Source organism: Dreissena polymorpha, chromosome 14, assembly GCF_020536995.1.
Source record: "Dreissena polymorpha isolate Duluth1 chromosome 14, UMN_Dpol_1.0, whole genome shotgun sequence".
Taxonomy (NCBI): Eukaryota; Metazoa; Mollusca; class Bivalvia; order Myida; family Dreissenidae; genus Dreissena; species Dreissena polymorpha.
The window spans coordinates 45839434-45859710 of record NC_068368.1 but is presented as its reverse complement, the minus strand read 5'-3'; the positions used below and the strand labels follow the sequence as shown (position 1 = coordinate 45859710).

At 36.0% G+C, this 20277-nt stretch overlaps 2 protein-coding genes across 8 annotated transcripts in view; both read left to right on the top strand.

Annotated features, from left to right (window-relative positions):
* Positions 1-9424, top strand: part of LOC127857329 (multiple epidermal growth factor-like domains protein 8) — an 81508-nt gene extending 72084 nt beyond the window's left edge. Inside the window, exons 33-34 of the mRNA XM_052393733.1 lie at positions 1376-1595; positions 2635-9424. Coding sequence (XP_052249693.1) covers positions 1376-1595; positions 2635-3512 — 1098 coding nt within the window. The 3' untranslated portion in view covers positions 3513-9424. The remainder of the gene's footprint in view (positions 1-1375; positions 1596-2634) is intronic.
* A 1181-nt stretch (positions 9425-10605) lies between these two features.
* The window catches only part of LOC127857912 (uncharacterized), a 351976-nt gene continuing 342304 nt past the window's right edge, over positions 10606-20277 (top strand). For 6 of the 7 annotated variants that reach the window (XR_008038675.1, XM_052394657.1, XM_052394656.1 and 3 more), the window contains exons 1-5: positions 10606-10761; positions 13294-16272; positions 17388-17566; positions 18227-18325; positions 19527-19692. Coding sequence is in view for 6 of the 7 variants with exons in the window: in XM_052394657.1 (XP_052250617.1) it covers positions 13295-16272; positions 17388-17566; positions 18227-18325; positions 19527-19692 (3422 nt within the window). In the remaining variant the exon portion in view is untranslated. Of the gene's footprint in view, positions 10762-11864; positions 11992-13293; positions 16273-17387; positions 17567-18226; positions 18326-19526; positions 19693-20277 lie in introns of all 7 variants that reach the window. The other variant, XM_052394653.1, reaches the window with a different exon arrangement.

Sequence of the window (20277 nt, the reverse complement as noted above, 5' to 3'; positions counted from 1 at the left end):
AGATATTTGATTGCTTATTCATTTGAAGACCAATTGAACTTTTAAATCTTAATACTCTGAAATGAGACAAGTTAGAAGTAACTCTTAAATTAAATCAAGTTATCTCCTTTTGTTTGAGTGATATGAAATAGCCTAAGGGCATATTTGCTTCATTGTAAATATCAGAGACATGGCACAGCATGCATTTTATGACCAATTAAGGCTTAGGGGCCAGATTTATAACTCTAGAAAACACATGAGTTCTGTTTGTTCATCTGCTTATCAAATAGATAAATCAATAGATCAGTGAAATACTATGGTAACTACAATAGTAATAATACTTTAGTAACACATGTGATACAGTATTGCATTTGTCCTTATGTATGTGAGTCCGTTTCCATAATTAATAAAGAAGTAATTTTGTACAGCTTTAAAGATTTTTTTACAATAAATAACTCAAAAAAAAAGTTTATCAATTACAGAATAATGATTGATTTAATATTGAATAGCTTAAAGTCTTCCTTTGTGATGTTTAAATGCTATAATTTGCAATCGACCAGTAATGACCACTAATGAACAGTATTGACTGATTTTAACCGGGTATTGACTGCCGGCCTGGTCAATACATTGTACTCAATTGACCAGTCAATATGCCAACCCTGCTTAAACGATTTGAATGGTAATACAAACAATGGAATGTTGATGCTTTAAAAATATTAACCCTTTCCCCCATTAGAAGCAAAGTGAAAAAAAATGGCTTTTGCATCCAGCATACAACCAGAACAGCCTGCAAGTAACTGGCAGTGTTTTCATGTTTTATGCTGTTTCCTGCTGATCACTATCTAAGGGTTGGAAATGAAGCCTTTAAAACTTGAATCTAGTAAGAAAGGTCTTATTTTTAATAAAACTTTCTAAAGGACTACAAATGGGTCAAAATATGTATCTATGTGGTAAAGGGTTAACACAGTATTATTATGTAAGCTAAAAACATTGGATAATTACATACAATATTTAATCTGAAATTTACATGTAAGCACAGCTGTAGTTGTTAAGATCGCTCTACCGTATTTGGTGAATACTGGATTGAGAAACATTCTAGGAATAACTTAGATAAGTTTTTATGTCCCCCACCACTATAGTGGGGGACATATTGTTTTTGCCTTGTCTGTTTGTTTGCTTGTTTGCGCCAACTTTAATATTTGCAATAACTTTTGCAATATTGAAGATAGCAACTTGATATTTGACATGCATGTGTATCTCATGGAGCGGCACATTTTGAGTGGTGAAAGGTCAAGGTCATCCTTCAAGGTCAAAACTCAAATATATAGCTTCAAAGCGGCGCAAAAGGGGACATAGTGTTTCTGACAAATACATATCTTGTTTTCTTTTGCTACAGTGTGCTGAATGCAAGGACTACTTCCTAGGCCGACCTAAGAGTGGACATCAGTGTTACCGCACGATGACGGTCAGCAAGGATTACTGCTTGGACCCTAAAACTCAGCTGGAATGCACCAGGAACCCCTCTCCCCTCCTGCACGGCTCCACTGTATTCTTTGTAGCGCAACCCAAATACGTGAATGTTGACATACGCATCACCATTGATGTTACCGAAGGAGGTAAACTGTTCTTGCTAATGACTCTGTATTATTCTATTTAATTGTGTTGACAATTGTTTCACTGTCTTTATCAAAAATGTATCATGTTGACATACGCATCACAATTGATGTTTTCTGAATGTGCTAAGCAGTCCTATTTGATTCTATACTATAATTATCCCCTGCCATAGGCGGAGGGATATTGTTTTGGCGTTGTCCGTCCGTCCGTCATTCCGTTCCTCCAGAGCCATTTCTTGGAAGTGCTTTGGCGGATTTCATTGAAACTTGGTATGAGTAGGTATATATATATAGATAAGAGGATGATGCACACCAAATGGCATTGTACACCATCTGTTAATAACAAAGTTATGGACCTTTGTATCTTGAAAAATTGCTTTTTTGAGTGTCAAATATAACACTTTTGTGTCCAAAAGCATATTGGCGGGGGATATCAATTCAACGAATTTGCTTGTTTAATTTAAATGTTTTTGTGGGACTTATTATTTCTCTGTCAATCCTTTAAAATATTAACTCTGGATGTTAATTTGATTCACAATTTTTTCTTTGTATCTCAGTAAACCTGAACTCCATGAAATCTGAAAGCCTCTAGTGTTTGCAGATTTTCTGCCTGTCAATCATATAGTGTACAACTTTTGGGTTAATTACAAGGGGTATGCTGATTCAACAGGTTCAATCTAATTTTGTATTTAATTCTGTTGTGATTCATATGTCTGGATATGTTACATTGATTATATGGATGAAAATAACAACTAATTTTTCTATTGACCAAACTTGAAAAATTGAAGAATGTGCAGTTTTTTCCAGGCATTTTGGGAAAATGAGTCTGGTCAAATTGGGATTTTTTTTATTGATAAAAGTGTCAAATTTGGGAATTTTTTATTGATAAAAATGACCCAATTGGGATTTTTTTTAATAATTTTGGTTTACGATCAGGTGCGTTTGCTTTGGGATCAGGTTCGTTTTACGGCCTTTTTTACATACATGTAGCTGAAAACCCCCAGATTTGTATCTAATAAAAACATTGTTCTGGGTTTTTCAGGTGTAGACGTTTTCTTCTCCCCATATGATGATACCTTCGTGGTGCACCCTGATAGACAGACTGGTAAACACATTGTCAGTCTGGACCCAAATTATCTTAAATATGAACAGACCAGAAGGAAGCGCTCGGACAATTCAGATTTGAGCATTTCTGAACTGCAGATTCCTGTGATTCAAACCATTAAAGCCGTATCGCTGAACACTTTTTTCACCGTTCATAGCCCTGATGAGGTTTTGATTATTCGTAACCTACAAGGGAGACTGGTGATCACTTTACCAAATGAGAAACTGAACTTGAAAACTTCGAAGTTCTTTATGGTTTTCCTTAGCACTGGAAATGCTGATAAGAATGACACACTGGGAAACATATATTTCAGGCAGGATCAGCCCCATATTGATCTCTTCGTATTCTTTTCCGTGTTCTTTTCTTGCTTTTTCCTGTTCCTCGCTGTGTGCGTACTACTGTGGAAGACCAAACAAGCAGTTGATGCTCGTCGTAACCGACAGCAACGGGCTCGAGAAATGTTACACATGGCTTCCCGACCGTTTGCCAAGGTCCTAGTGCATATTGATCACCCAATCACACCATTTAATGTTTCGCCGAACTTGCGTGTGAGGCAGGTGCGAAAACCCACAGAGAAGACCCCGTTTTTATCGAGTGACGCGCACTTGCAATATTCCCCACCATTGAACGTTCGTGGAAAGTTTGAGATCACGCCGATAGCGATGGAGCCTACAGATGACTGCCTGGCAGCGGTTGGGACGATCGTTCTACAGTTGCCCGGTGGCCCTTCCGCGCCATCGCATTTATGTCTTGCTTCAGCGCTTATTTACCAGTCTAGCGCACCTGGAAAGCATAGACGAATGCACAATGTGTGACACTTGTGAAGTGTTTTTTTTTGCATTTTATTCATAAGAATTTGTTGTTGCTTAATTGGACTTTTTATACCTCAAAATAATGTGTTGATTTGCATTATTTGTTTAATATTCATATGTGTGAAATTGTTTCTATTTCAATGTTATAATTTTTCTTATCGTGAAAATCTGAATATTTTATTGTTTTATGAACAGAAAAATCTTTTAAATAAAAAACGTTTTAAGCTTTGTTCATAGTTTCAAGAAAGATAACATTCTAATTAGAAGCTTCTTTTATTCATAAAGGTTAATAATCATGTTAAAAGGTATGATTTATTGTATGTCTTCAATGCTCTATATCATGTTATTATTTATGTATTTTTTATGTGTCAGTATTGCATAATACAGGTATATTTTATCCAAATAACCAGATGTATGCCTGTGTTTCACAACATATATGCTGCCAAGAAATTGTGTGTTTTTGCAGCAGGATTTCTATTCATATTCATTAAGTTTTTAGCTCACCTGTCACGAAGTGACATGGTGAGCTTATGTGACCGTGTGATGTCCGGCGTCCGAATGTGCGTGCGTGCGTGTGTCCGTCAACAATTTGTTTGTGTAGACAGTAGAGGTCACAGTTTTCATCCAATCTTTATGAAATTTGGTTAGAATGTTTATCTTGATGAAATCTGGGTTGGGATTGTATATGGGTCATCTGGGGTCAAAAACTAGGTCACTAGGTCAAAAACTAGGTCACATAATAGGTCAAATAATAGAAAAACCTTGTGTTGACAATAGAGGTCGCAGTTTTCATCCAATCTTTATGAAATTTGGTCAGAATGTTTATCTTGATGAAGTCTGGTTTGGGATTGTATTTGGGTCATCTGGGATCAAAAACTAGGTCAAAAACTAGGTCAAATAATAGAAAAACCTTGTGTAGACAGTAGAGGTTACAGTTTTCATCCAATTTTTATGAAATTTGGTAAGAATGTTTATCTTTATGAAATCTGGCTTGGGATCGTATTTGGGTCATCTGGGGTCAAAAACTAGATCACTAGGTCAAAAACTAGGTCAAATAGTAGAAAACCCTTGTGTAGACAGTAGAGGTCACAATTTTCATCCAATCATTATGAAATTTGGTCAGAATGTTTACTTTATCTTGATAAAATCTGGGTTGGGATTGTATTTGGGTCATCTCGGGTCAAAAACTAGGTCACTAGGTCAAATTATAAAAAAAACTTGTGTAGACAATAGAGGTTGCAGTTTTCATCCAATCTTTATGAAATTTGGTCAGAATGTTTATCTTGATGAAATCTGGGTAGGGATTGTATTTGGGTCATCTGAGGTCAAAAACTCGATCACTAGGTCAAATAATAGAAAACTGTCAACAATTTGTTTGTGTAGACAGTAGAGGTCACAGTTTTCATCCAATCTTTATGAAATTTTGTCAGAATGTTTATCTTGATGAAATCTTGGCTGGGATTGTATTTGGGTCAGCTGGGGTCAAAAACTAGGTCACTAGTTCAAAAACTAAGTCACTAGGTCAAATAATAGAAAAACCTTGTATAGACAATAGAGGTCACAGTTTTCATCCATTCTTTATGAAATTTGGTCAGAATGTTTATCTTGATGAAATCTGGGTTGAGATTGTATTGGGGTCATCTGGGGTCAAAAACTAGGTCACTAGGTCAAATAATAGAAAAACCTTGTGTAGACAATAGAGGTCACAGTTTTCATCCAATCTTCATGAAATTCGGTCAGAATTTTTATCTTGATGAATTCTGGGTTGGGATTGTATTTGGTTAGTCAGGTGAGCGATTCAGGGCCATCATGGTCCTCTTGTTAAAAAAGTAAAAAGGATAAAAAACATCACATTCTTTTTCTTTTGAAAACATAACAATGACTGTCAAAATTTGTATTGTTTCAATTATATAAAAATCCAATAGCATCAATCTGCAATTCATTGGTTTATGAAATGTCAGGATATAAAAGCTGACAGTGGACAATCAAAATATAGGAGAATTAATTCATTATTTACTGATTGCATAACAATCTAGAGACATGTTTGATGTTTGAGTTTCATTATTTTGAGGGCCCAAAGGGAGCTCATATTGTCTGTGATAGTTGTATAGATGTTGGAGAGTGTGGGTATGAAGATGTTATCTTTTGTGTCGCATTCTGAGAAAACTGGGCATAATGCCTGTGCGTAACGTGTCGTCCCAGATTAGCTTGTACAGTCCGCACAGGCTAATCAAGGAAGACACTTTCCGCCTAAACAAGGTTTTCGGTAAGAAGGGACTTCCTTTAAATGAAAAATATCATTAAAGCGGAAAGTGTTGTCCCTGATAAGCCTGTGCGGCTGCAAAGGCTAATCTGGGACGACACTTTACGCACATGCATTATGCTCAGTTTTCTCAGAACACGACTCAAATGTTTTAGAGTTGATGTGGAAGACATGACATTGTTGTTGTGATGTGAGGTTATTGAGCAGCTTGGGCTGATGCCTTGAGCTTTAAATTCTTTCCCATCAGAACTCCAAATCTTTGTTTATCAACCAATAAACAAATATTTATTTAAAGGACTTGTTCAAAGATTTGTATTTTTTTTTTAATTGCATTCTATGAATTAACTAACGAAACAGTAATATTTACAATAGTGTTAAATAATAAAAATGAAAAGGAAAAAATCAATAAAAAATATGCCTGCCCTGGGGAAGGGTTTACTTTGATACCGTTTGAAGCAAAATCAAACGCGCTACTAGTAAACCACAAAGGCTTTTACAGTTGAATAGTAGTTTCAATGCTATGTTGATAATACATGTTTTTGATACTTTATCGATGAAAACATGAACACTCACTGTCACTTTATTATTTTTCGATGTTGATTCATTATCATATGTAAATCAAGAAACTTTTCTAAATCAGGTGAGATTTTCTTGGTTGAATATAATGTATACATTATACATTGTTTGAATAGTGACAATTTTTTTTCTAAATTGTCATTATGCCAAATTATGAATAAGTCCCTTTAAAAAAACATTCTTTAATACATATTTTTGTCCGCAACATGCATGCAGATGTCTGTATTAGGATATACAGATTATTGGTTTATAATGTCAATATTTGAGTGGCAATATGTTTCAATGTTGAGGTTTATAGCTTTGTTCTTTGGTTTAACATTTGAAGAACAACAGTATTGGATGATGTTAATTCTGTAGTGTTTTTCAAGTTGGCTTTTTCATCAGTATTTTTCTATGTGTGTTTAACATTGTACACATTGTATATGTGTGTATTAAAATCCTGAATAGTGCTTGGAAAAACCAGACTTGCGTGTACAGGTGTTGTCAAGACTGCTTGCAAAAGCTTGCTGAAGTAGTCCCAATGGTGGAGTCTATGTGCAGGCATTTGTGCCTCTGAGCTTTTCTTGGACTGTAAATTTGATAAGCATCATGCAATTTTTAAATAACGTACCACACTATTGAAAATGTTGATTAAACATGATTTCTTACATATATTTGTTCACATGGATGAACAATGTTAAAAAACTGCACATTAATTTATTGAGCATGGACATTAAGTCTGTCACCAATTTTAAACGTTTTGATTTTTTTTCTTGCTATTTAATAGAAACCAGGAATGTAATAAAACTACCTGTTTTATGGTCCATTTTAATACTATTCTAAAGTGGACAAGACTAGTATTATACTACTATTGGACCTCAAATTTAACAATAGTACATTTGTGTTGTGTTTTCTTTTTGTTCATAAAAAGCATATTTGTTACTGAAAGACATTACCAAAAAAAGCTGAAATGCATAAACATGATTTATCTGTTGTTGTTTCTCATGTGAAAACAATTGTTTTGATTTGTTTTATATTTTATTTGTTTATGTTATAATGTTATAATGTTATTTCATTAAATGACTTTTTGCTTTAAGATATTTTTCAATGCAAGATATCCTCAAACTTTGTTATTTTACTTATTTTATACTCAAAATGCATGCATGCATGTGTACATATATAATTGCTAGACATGATTGTGTGTCATGTTTTGTATATTTTGTACATATTTTTTCCTTTTATATTTGTTAATATTATATTGGCATTTGTTTAGCGTAGAAGAGAAAGATTAAAATGAAATTTAAGTGGTACGAATGCCTGTTACTATGTTTACTTGGTCAGTGGATTAGGCTTTGTTCTTTCAATTGTATATGAAGCAAACAATAATGATAACTGATTGAATTAATCAGACCTTTCCTGTAATTATTATATGTATATAAGGTATCAGTCTGTTATAACTGATGAATGAGAAAATAATTTCATGTACCATAGTTACATTTTAGGGGGGGGGGGGGGGCAGCATTTGTTTGTGTGGTGCAGATTTTTTTCACATTAAAAACAATGTGTATATGAGCAGGGCTGTGGGAAAATGGTGCTTAAAGCCACACACCTTGAAATGAAAGTTAATTTAAGTATAAATAACAAGGTAGAAATCCGTCTTTTTTGCGCTTTAAAACTTAAAAATAATCGCGTTTGTTGAAATGGACGTAGACGTCTAGAAATCCTACTTTCGGTTTTACAAGCGGTACTGTTTGAAAAATAATAAATTGCTTGCTAACTAGTCTACAGATTTAATTTTATCTATGCCTATTAGAATATACATGTGTATCTGGTGGTTAAAAGGTAGAAATCCGTCTTTTTTGCGCTTTAAAACTTAAAAATAATGGCGTTTGTCGAAATGGAAGTATGCGTATACAAATCCTACTTTCGGTTTTAAAATTAAAAAAAATAATAAATTACGTGCTAACAAGGCTATAGATTTAATTGTATCTATGCCAATTAGTATATATCTGAAGGTTACAAGGCAGAAATCTGTGTTTTTTGCGCTTTAAAACTTAAAAATAATCGCGTTTGTCGAAATGGACACATACATATAGAACTCCTACTTTTGGTTTTAAAATAATTTTAAAAAAAATTGCTTGCTAACTAAGCTATAGATTGAATGCCAATATTGCACACTTTGCACCTATATGTTAACATGCATTTTATTTCAAGGTATGTGGCTTTAATGCATTTAACTGTTCCTAAAGTATTGTATGTGCAGTTTGCACAGGCTAATCAGGGAGGACACTTTTTGCCTAGACTGGTCTGTGCAGACTGCTTAGCCTAATCTAGGACAACACTGAACACACAGGTATTAACTGTGTTTTTCCACAGTGTTACTCTTATGTATTTTTGCATATTGAGGTCATTGGTTTTATGTGTGTCAGATTTATAAAAATTTCGCAATACTATGTATGCGTATAGTCCAAACTTTGTCACTTTTGCTTCATAGAACATTTCTTCATTCATGTGTACTCTGGACTTCCATTGGATGATTGTGACTGTTTTCCTAAGGATTTTATTGAATTTTCTATGAAGCTTTTTTCATTAGATTAATCAATTAATTATTTAATTAGTTAATATTGTTATACGATTGGCAGGCTGCCGTTTTAGCATACAAACTGTTTTAAAAACTTGCTGACTGATGGTTAACTGTTTTAAAAACTTTCTGACTCATGGTTAACAAGTACATAATAATTTTATTGAATAACTTAATGTATTATACCAAAAGTACTTCAGGATAATGGTTAGTCTTCGTTATAAGCTCAACTACCAAAGTGACAGAATAGTCGAACGCACTGTCGTGGGACAGCTCTTTTCACGAGGCTTTTTAAGATGTTAAACTAGCATGTACACAAGTGATTTGAAAGCAATTGAGAACAGTTGTTAAATGTTCATTTTGTACACTTGTATTTATATGGGTATTTCATGCACGCATGTATATGTATGATATTTGTTTGCTTGGCCAGTGTACTCTGACTGTTGTTACGACACAATCTTATCGTTTTAGTAAAATGCATTTTTGTCATATACTTAAATAAATAGAAAAACACTATCTCATGATGTTGAGTCATTACTAAAGAGCTATCCATACAAGGTATGATACAAGGTATATGATTAAATATTATGTATTACTATGTGGGCATTGTATGGCCTGTTAAAATATAACTATTATACTTCTTAAACCTTTATGTTTTAATAATAAATGTGCAATTATGTGTCATTACAAATTTCTACTAAAACAAAATACATTTGTTCCACTTTTAAATATAAACATGTTCATTATGGAAACTCAAACGATGCTACTAATATGCAACCCTGAGTTCAAGTTCTATTTTCCCATTAAGTACAGGGCTTCTCTGGAGCATCAACGCACTTTGACTATACGAGGAGTCTTGGGCCCTGGGTAGAACCAGTACTTGGTGTCTTTGGTGGAGATCTAATGAACGCTCCCATAGTGGGGATCGAACCTGTGACCTGATCATAGGGAGGAAACCATATTCATTACGCCACAGTAATGTTCAAACTCAAATAGAAGCGAATACCATGTATGAGCAAAATCTGTCTTTGATAACATGATGTTTTACCCAGCCAGAAAAATACCCTCAACAATGGGGATTGAACCCGGGACCTCCCAGATCCAAATCAAGCCGACACTACAGCATAGCTATAAAGGCTAGTTCCTATAGCAAGGCAGTATAATTCCTCCTTATACCGGAACCTGCTACACTAACTTATTGTATGCATTTAATATTTAGTAACAAATCATATGAAATTAAATGGTGGGTGTCAAGTTTCTTTTACTCATCAATTCTTGTTCATTAACACCGTGATACATAATTTATTAGGAACCTTCAATTCCAAAATTGCATTCCATTAAACATAATTGAATGTTTACAGCAAACACAAATAATAAAGGAAATGTAGAATAGAAAAACATCACAAAACACTCCGCTGGGAGGTACTGGCCATCCGCATTTCAGGCGCCGCATTTCAGACATGCGATCCCATATCGGAAGTACAGTCCTCGATTATTATCCTTATATAAAACAAACAAACATTTTCTATTTCAAAACATTTAAAAACTGTTTGTCTAATATCTTACGTTCTATTCGTCTAAAAAGTTGATTATTAATATGTTTTATTAGTTTTCGTTAATATTAAATCAATGATAACATTGTAATATGTTACAAAATTATACAAAAAAAGGTTTAAAAAATCCGCATGACATAATCAGTGCGCATGCGTGGTACACGTAAAAATCAACATGGCTGCTTGTCATTCATCACGATAGACATGAACCAATAGTTTACACTTTACATGGATTTGTTTGAACATTTGTACACTGATTAGGGAAAATCTTCAGTGAAGCACATATTTTACGATATCGGCGTAAGTATTTTGCGACAGAATTTTCAATTGAAACCTTTACCAAAGAGCTTGCAATATTTTGACAGATTGATCATATGTTTACTTTTTCAAGTTGTTGTTTAATGTCGGCGACTCTTTAATGTCTATCATTGAGATGCCAGTTTCGGTGACCCTAGTTTTTGCGAATACTGGTAAAAATGGGCAATTATGTTTGTCTTTATGTGCACGTTGTTGTTCAAATTGATTATTGCTGTTGTTGTTTTTTACATAAAATGTTCCTATTCTTCTGTGGAAAATGATGTTTTTACAATCATGTTTGCATAATATACCATATTTTGAGTGTCTCTAGAAATTGCTGAAATTTAAAAAATAAAATATCCTTGGTCATTTGAATCAGTAGCTTTCAATTAATTTGAAGTATTTTTTGAATGTTTTAGTTAGTGAATAAACAGAAATAGCATATGGTACAGACTTTTTCCCAGGCATATATTACAGGTTTTTCTCAAGGCAGTTTTAGCACAAGAGCCCTGTTGTGCCTGAACTTTCAAATCAATATTACAAAATGCTGGATTTCCAATCAATTGCTGTTGCAATTGACATTTTCACAAGCGCGTGCAATCTGTGAATCGTATTGTGTTTGGATTCTGAGATAGACCAATCCAATCTCGTACGTCCTAATCAGATGGTAATGTTAAAGGGCTAAGAAATAACTTAACAGCTTAAAGAGTCATGTTAAGGGGTCAATTATGCAGTGCTATCCACAGGCCATTTTATGGTCCATCGTTGGGGCGCTTGCAATTCGAAATCAAGAGTCCGCAGGGGCGCTTGAAATTTTTTTATTAGTATGTATTTTCATTTACTGCAACTAGACATTCTTAAGATCAAAGCGATATCGACTTCGCTGAAAATTGTGAGAGCAGATTAATGATCCTCTGTTAATTATGTCATGTATCTCTTTACCTACCTCTTTACCCGCCTGTCGTTGTTGAATGAGCGACACACTCTTAAGCAGTCATACCTGTACCTGCAGTAAGATAATGCAGATGACAAGTTATTTTCATAAGTTTGTCATTTTATGGCAGTTTGTTGGCTTTGTTATCTAACACACTCATCGGTCCCTACAGTGTACACCTCCACGAAGAAATCTGGGCAACTTAATTAGAAGACTGATGTTGGCAACCTGGTGAAATCCTCGTAGATATTGTGCATTTCATGCATAATATGGTCTAAACATTTATTCGACAGTCACACGTAATGCGCTTTAACAAATTATTGTTCAATTAATTATGGACATCTCTTATGTTCAAGACCATTCGGGGCATTCTCATGCAACAAATGGCAGAAAAATGTATCGAGCACTTTGTGCCGACACGCATTAAAGGGGCCGTCCAACAGATTTTGGCATGTTTTGAAGCTTGTCATTAAATGCTTTATATTGATAAATTTAAACATTTGAACTAAAAATCTCCAGTAAAAGAAACAAGAATACAATTTAAAAAAAAGAAAAAAAAGTAACCCTCAACAGGGCTGGAACCACTGACCCCTGGAGTCCTGGAGTAAAAAGTCTCCCGCCTAAACCACTCGACCATCCATGCTCATGCTTAGAGCAGATGTATTTTTTACCTTTATAAGCAATCCTCGTAGTATCGCAAAATAAAACGACAACAACAGAACTTTCCAAATTATTCAATCGTTTCGCATCGCCCAACGCTTTATAATTTTCAGGTTTTCAAATCATCAAAAGATGCATATAATAGATATTTAAGAGCATGGTACATGTAAATGGTCAGTATTACTATTTCCTCAAAAATATCATAACTAAAACGAAAATTTGCGAATCTGAAACAACTTTTTTTAATTTTGTCAATTTACCAATCTGTTGGATGGCCCCTTTAAATATTCAAGTCGGTACATGGTGTATTGTTATGTTTGCAGTATTGTGGGTAAGGGCCATCTGACGCACGTGATACAAATACGAGTCTTAAAACGTCATAATGAACTAAAATTGGTTATGTTGATATTGACTGTTGTTTAAACCTTTACAGTACTGTTTTTGTAAACGTTTTTGAGGCTGCAAATATGAGACACATCAGTTTAAATGTTTAAATGTGATACCCATACACAGAAGTATTTTATTAACAAAATATTGAATTTTTATTAGAAATGTCAGTATACATTTTAAAGTTAAGCATCTCTTTTGCATGCAGTATCTTTTATTCCAATTGAAGCTGAATTTCAGCATTGAAAAATGTAATGGATCTGGACTTATTTTCTGAACTTTAAAACACTTTCTTTCTTTGATCATTATGCATTTTAACATGAATGGAGGCAGACAGGAGAATTCGGAACTCAGCAAGTAACATGTTATTACAATTATGTTGTCTTATATTTTCTCAACCAACTGAAACTTTCAACAATGTTGACATAAGTAAATGACTTTAAATAATTTTGTGTAAAATAAATATCTCTGATTATTTACAATTAAGTTACAATCTTATGCACATATCATGCTGTCATTTTTTACTGCTATGAAATAGTGAACATTTATTTTAGAATGAGTAACTGGAACAATCCCCAGCAACCAGTGCCCGGACAAGTGCAGTTTTTTGACCCAACAAAATTCCAGTCAGCTGTTCCTGCAAATCAGCCCAATGTAGGCCATAATGCTGCGCCACAGCATCAGGCAAATAGCCAGGCAGATGGTCAAGGTGGTTGGACTAGTTGGGGAGCATGGGATCCCAGAGCAAATCCATATGCTTCTGATTTCAATGCAGCTGGAGCAGCAGTAGATAAGGATAATGTTGGTCCTGTTCAACATTCAGTCCTAGACCAGCAACAGTGGTATGGCCAAGCCCAGTGGAATCAAAGTCAGGGAGATAGTGGTAATGTGATTGAACAGAATGGTTATATTTGGGATCAGCATTCCGGGCAGTGGTTACCTAAGCAACAGGAAGGAGATCCAAATCAGTATGGAATGTACAATAATTACTGGGAGGGTCAGAATGGCTATGAAGGGTATGAGTTTCAAGGGAATTCTCAAAATAGTGCTCAGCCTGCTAATGTATCAAATGGGGAATTTATAGGTGAGCAAGCTAATTTTGTGCAGTCTCAAAATCCCGAGTTTACGGGAACAAACAATGGGTTCAACTATGGGGTTGAAAAGGTTCACCAAAATATACAAGATGTCTCCCAGTCCACTGAAGAGAGTCAGAGTACAGACAGGTCACTGGGAAATGTAGAAGGCGGTGAAGAGGATAGAGTTGATGATGAATATGAAGAAGAAAGTGATGAAACGGATGAGTACTCTGAAGATAGTGATGTTGAAGATGATTCAAATCTTAATTCAATTAGTAATGCTAGTACTGGTGCTATTTTTGAAACTGAGAATGAGGGTTACAAAGGTGGGAGTTCTGAGTTTGATGTTCAAATGTCAAATGAGGGTATACCATTACCCACACATAGTGGAAATCATGAACAAGTAGGGACAGAATTAGCATACCAAATGCAAACATTAAATATGCAAGAAGATAGTGTTCAAAATAGTCAAATGATAGGTGTATTTGCAGAGCCAAATCAGTATGCATCAGCTGTGCCAATGTTTCCACCAACAATCGAGGCATCAAATGTACCTTTATATGTGCAACAAACAGAAAGTTTTAATTACAGCCATGACATTGGGGCAAATGCAAACACTAATATTAATATGCCTACCAGTATTGTTCAAGCTATTCAACAAGTATCAATTTCCCAAGATCGAGAAGCTGAAAGAAGTGATGAACATTCTGACCCGCCATCAAAGGCCACTACAACCCCAACTTTCAGTGACTGGGAAATGGTGCCCGGTAATATTGGTGAGTCTCAACACCCACCCCCTGTCCTGCAACAACAAAGCACTCATAGTAGAAACGTTTCTCTGGACAATAATGCACCAGTAAAGTTTTTCATCAGCTCAACTAATAGTTCAGCTAGGGTGTCACCAGCTTCTGCGAGTAAAGTGGGTGATGACCTGGAGCATAATGTACAAGAGGCAGTAGATAAACTTCATAAAGCAGTGCCAAGTGTTCCGGAAAAAGATCACAGCGTTCAGACATTTTCTAGCACACTTCCTGAGACCCCAAAACCCCCAGTCCAAGCAGTTGCGCCACCACCTGTTCCTCCAATTTCTGGTCCCTCTGTTGGCGCAAATCCATTTAGGAAGAATAAAACGGATCTACCAAAAGGAAAATCTTCAGAAGATGTTAGTTTGTTATCATCAACCCAACTTGATATGACGCGGCCTAATTTTGAAAATAGTCCTGTGGTATTGGGTTCGACAATATCGCCAATATTGAGAACTAATGGGAATCAAAACAATAATGATGATGAAAGTCCGGAATTTCAGCTTTCTACTAAAACAAAAGACGCATCTGAAACACCTAATTCTCGGAAATCAGGGAGTACAGTTCCTGAAAGCCCTATAATGCCAAGGAAAGAAAGTGCGTTCAGGCCCCCAAACCAAGATCCAAAATCAAAACCAATGAAAGCCTCACATGACATTGCTGGCTTTAGTGAGCAGCAACAAAGTAATGAAGTCTCCAAACAAGTTAATCTGGCAAGAAAAGATAGGGAAGAATCTAAAATAATGGAAAGAAAAGATCGTGGTAACGACAGAAAAACACCAGATTGGGATTGGAATGAGAGAAAGAATGACAGAAGGACACCGGATCGTGATATGGGAAACAAAAAGTATGACAGAAGGACACCTGATCGTGATACTGGAAGAAGTGAAAAGGGGTATGAGGAGAGAGAAAGGGGATATAGTGACAGGGATAGAGACTACGGGAATAAAGAAAGAGACCGAGGGCGTTACCCTGAAGATAAGCTGGCCTCACGACCCCCAGCAGGAAGCAATGTGGGGGACCGACGTCAGCGACAGTCTGCTTTCCACCATATTCAGACTCACCGGAGTCGAAACAGTGTGTCACCAGCAGCTTCCCTGTTGGATGTAGCAGACACTGTGCCAGCTGTCTCAAATATACTACTTGCTCCTGCGAGGGGTTTAGTGGGAAATACGGACAAGTCTCTCAGCTCCGTAACTGGTCCTTCTGAACTGAACCCTGTCGTGTCTTTAATAAGCTCAATGAGTGAGCAGATCCAAGCCGTTGACAAAGATGAAAAGGGTAAAAGAGTATCAAAGAGTAGAGATGACCTTGAACGGGACAGGGACCGTGATGACAGGTATAAGGAAAGGGATATTTCAGACAGAGATCGCTTAAGGGATAATAGGGACAGGAATGACTCAAGGGATCTCGACAGGCCCCGAAAAGTCGATAGAGACAATGAACGTGAAGGTTTACGTGGAAACAGGTCCTACGATAATCTGCGCGACAGGAATCTTAAGGATTCTCGATACAACTCTCGTGAACAGTTGAGCATGTATGGTTCACGGAACTCACTGGATGGGGATGACTCGCGCGATCGAAGTCGTCGTGGGAACAGCAGGGATCGAGATAGAGACCGTAGTTACAGAGACGAGTATTACGACCGATACAGGTTAGATTTCAATGTCTTTTATCAAAAATTAAGTATTGCTCAATGATAAAGGTATTATACACGTTGTTTGTTTGTAACTTATGTTTGTGTTAAGATGTTTTGTATAATTTAGTAAAATATACTTGAACTGAGGTTGTGCATGTAAATTTCTTTGATACATGAGTCAATAATGAAATTAGAAGTCTTTGTATCTAAATGATAAGGTTTTTAGCTCTACTGGCCAAAGGCCTGAAGAGCTTATGTCATGGCGTGGTTTCTGTCGGCCATCCGTGCGTGCGACGTGCGTTATACCTTTTCTTGTTTACGCGATAAAGTCCACAGTTTTCATCCGATTCTTTTCAAACTTGTTCAGTGTCTTTATATTAATGAGGACTCGAACCCTATTGAAAATGGGTTACATCAGAGTAAAAAGTACAGAATTATCACCCCTTGAATTTGAGAATATTGTGAAATAAGGCTTGTTTACGCAATCAAGTCCACAGTTTTCATCCAATCATTTCCCAACTTGCACAGTGTCTTTATCTGGATGATGAGTCAAACCCTATTGAAAATGAGCAATATCGGAGTTATAAATCCAGAATTATCTCCCCTTGAATTTGAGAAAAATATGAAAATTCAGTTTTTTTATGTGATAAAGTCCATAATTTTCATCTAATTCTTGGCAAACTTGCACAGTGTTTTTGTATCAATGAGGACTCAAACCCTTTTTTTAAATGAGCAATATCAAAGCAATTAGTCCAGAATTACTTCCCCTTGAATATGATAAAATTTTGAAATCCCGCTTGTTTATGCAATTAATTTTACAGTTTTCATCCAATTATTTCCAAATTTGCACAGTATCTTCATATCAATGAGGACTTGAAGAACCCTATTGAATATGAGCAGTATCGGAGAAATAAGTACACAATAATCTCCTCATGAATTTGAGAAAATTCTCCTTGTTTGCGCGATTAAGTACACAGTTTCCATCTGCTTCTTTCCAAACTTGCACAGTGTTTATAGCAGTAGAGCGATTCAGGCCCTCATAGGCCTCTTGTTGACATTTATATTGTAAATTATTCAAGAAATCACTCTTGCTGTGTTGCCTGTTTCTCACTGACTCCTGTGTATCTCAGAGACAGAGATCGTGACAGGCCCCCTAGCCGCAGCTCCGTGCTGGACGGCAGTCGCCGTGACTACCGGGGAGACAGGGACCGTGACTACTACAGGAGGGAGCGACCTGATAGGGACCGCACTGACAGGGACAGACCAGACAGGGACCGGACTGATAGGGACAGGCCCCGCTCCAGACAAGGTATCTGATAAACATTTCCCTGTTAGTGATGTATAGAAAAGTGGAAAGTGTTATCCCTGATTAGCCCATGTATGTGAACTGTAGGCTAATCAGGGACTGTATGTGTATACATAAAGTCCAGTTTTCTCACTCTTTTTCTCTCATAAGCAAAGCTAATATAGCTACATTTGTATATGCAATTCGCAGGCTGTTTAGGTTGTATTCATTTTTGTGCTCATCAGTATTCTAGGGTTGAAAATGAAGCCTTTAAAACTTGAATCTATTAAGAAAGGTGTTTTGATTTTCTAAGTGACTACAAACAGGCCAATATGTGTATCTGAGTGGTAAAGGGTTAAGTGTTTCAAAGTCCCAGCATGTGTTATTTTTTTTACATGTGTAAGCATCTTTTTGCACCCCCAAACCCTTCTCCCGTTGATTACCTTTTACTTTTTGGCTCACCTCATTCCTTCTAACCTCTCAAGGCTCAGGTCTTGTCAACAATGAAGAATATGTACCTGTAAATATTCTTATATTCTTATAGTTGAGATTAAAGATTGTTCGTGAGCTGACCAACATTCTCGGCAGAGTTGAATCCAATATCTCATCTTTTGAGTTGAGCTCACAAAATTAGAATGTTAATGATACTGGGCTCTGGTCCTTATTGACCACCTATTATTGCAGGTGACAGAGACAGGCCGGTGTCTAGAATAGCTGACTCAGAGAGGCCCAAGTCTCGCGGCGACTATGAACGGGAATACAGGGACAAGTATAGAGACAAAGGTGAGTCAGGTCCCTAATTCACAATAAAGCTCTAGGAACATTTGAGAACATTCCTTAAATTCATAGAATTCCTGAAGTATTTTTCTTAATGGATATTGCTGAAATATAATCTTTATGCCTTCTGTTAGCAGTAAACACTGGATTTTGCTAAGAAATAATTTGAGCGAAGATGTTCCCTGAAGTAGATCTTAAGATCTTTCTTAAGTGCTTTTTGATAAATGACCTTGGTTTGCACTCAATGTTAGCTTCCTTCAAATTACCAATATTATCAATGTTTGTTTCCTCCTTTGAAATGATCCTTTGAAATGACACATTTCCATTAACAAATGTGGTTCTATTTTCGTTATTTTGAAGAAAATACACATCCATATGAAAACAAATAGATTACTTCAAAATACATTGGACGTGTTAATCAATGTACTATAATCATGAATTATAAATATATAAACATCATTTAGATAAAATCCATTTAGCACTAGTTGAATTATTAATTAATTAAATTCCATTCTAAAATATTTTCTAATTGCAAGTTCAAATTTCATCTTTATAACGTATATAATGTAGTTAGAGAAATGACTGAGCGTGTAGCCATTTTGAATTATCTATAAAACAAGAATCATAGAATGAAAATGAATACAAACAAAACACTGCTCTAGAGCACATATCCTGGATTATCATATAAGCTGTGTTTTTGGAAAACTGGGCTTAATGCATGTGCGTAAAGTTTCAGTCCAGATTAACCTGTGCAGTCTGCACAGGCTAATTAGGGACAATACTTTCCGCTTTTATTGTATTTTTATGCCCCCCACCCACTATAGTGGGGGACATATTGTTTTTGCCCTGTCCGTTGGTTGGTTGGTCTGTTGGTGTGCGCCAACTTTAACATTTTGCAATAACTTTTGCTATATTGAAGATAGCAACTTCATATTTGGCATGCATGTGTATCTCATGGAGCTGCACATTTTGAGTGGTATAAGGTCAAGGTCATCCTTCAAGGTCAAAGGTCAAAAAAACTAAATAAAGCGGCACAGAAGGGGACATAGTGTTTCTGACAAACACATTTCTTGTTCTTTTAAAGAAAGTCTCTTTTTAGTGAAAATCCAGTTAAGGCAGTAAGTGTTGTGCCTGATTTGCCTGTGGTGACTGAACAGGCTCAGCAGGGATGACACTTATGCTCATGCAGTAAGTCCTGTTTTCCTAGAACCAGGCACGAATACTTCAGGATTCGACTACGAGGACTATTACCGTAGAGGTGGGCAATACTATGATCGGCAGTACTACGACTACTACTACGGTACCTATGGCCAGCCAGGGGGTGGTTATTATGACGAGTATGGCTACTACAGGACCGACATTGGTCCCCCAAGGTAGCCATTTATGCTAAGGTCATGACATATGACATGTATGACCCGAACATTGCGCACTGCAGTCGTATTGTTACTGTTTTGTTTTGAACCATGGAATTTTGCTTAAATTGTATGAAAGTTGCATTATTAATAAGTATGAAAATTTTCTAAAAGTGTTTCGTGTCCTAATGTGATCAGTATGTAGATTCACTTGAGCTAAACTCCATGTGTTTTTGCTTGACTAGATTCAGGTATGCACAATGTGTTTTAGTATGCCTTGTATGCAATTATTTTTGCTTGTTTTGTTATATTGTAAACTTGATTTAAGAATCGTACAAACTAATTTTTAGTTGTTGAAACCTCTAGGCTGGAATATAAATATTTTTATATACAAACATTTTTCTTGGCTTCAGGAAAAGGTAAAATGATAATTATCTTTCTTGAATGTGTGGTACCAGATTCTCTTGTGTGTTACCTCCCCTTATCACCTGCTACATGGTGAACAGTTACTTGCCCTTAAAACATGTTTTTTTCACAGATCTTTCAGTCTTCTTTCACAACATAAAAACACAGTATTAAAAGGGGTCAAGAGTGACAACGCTGTAT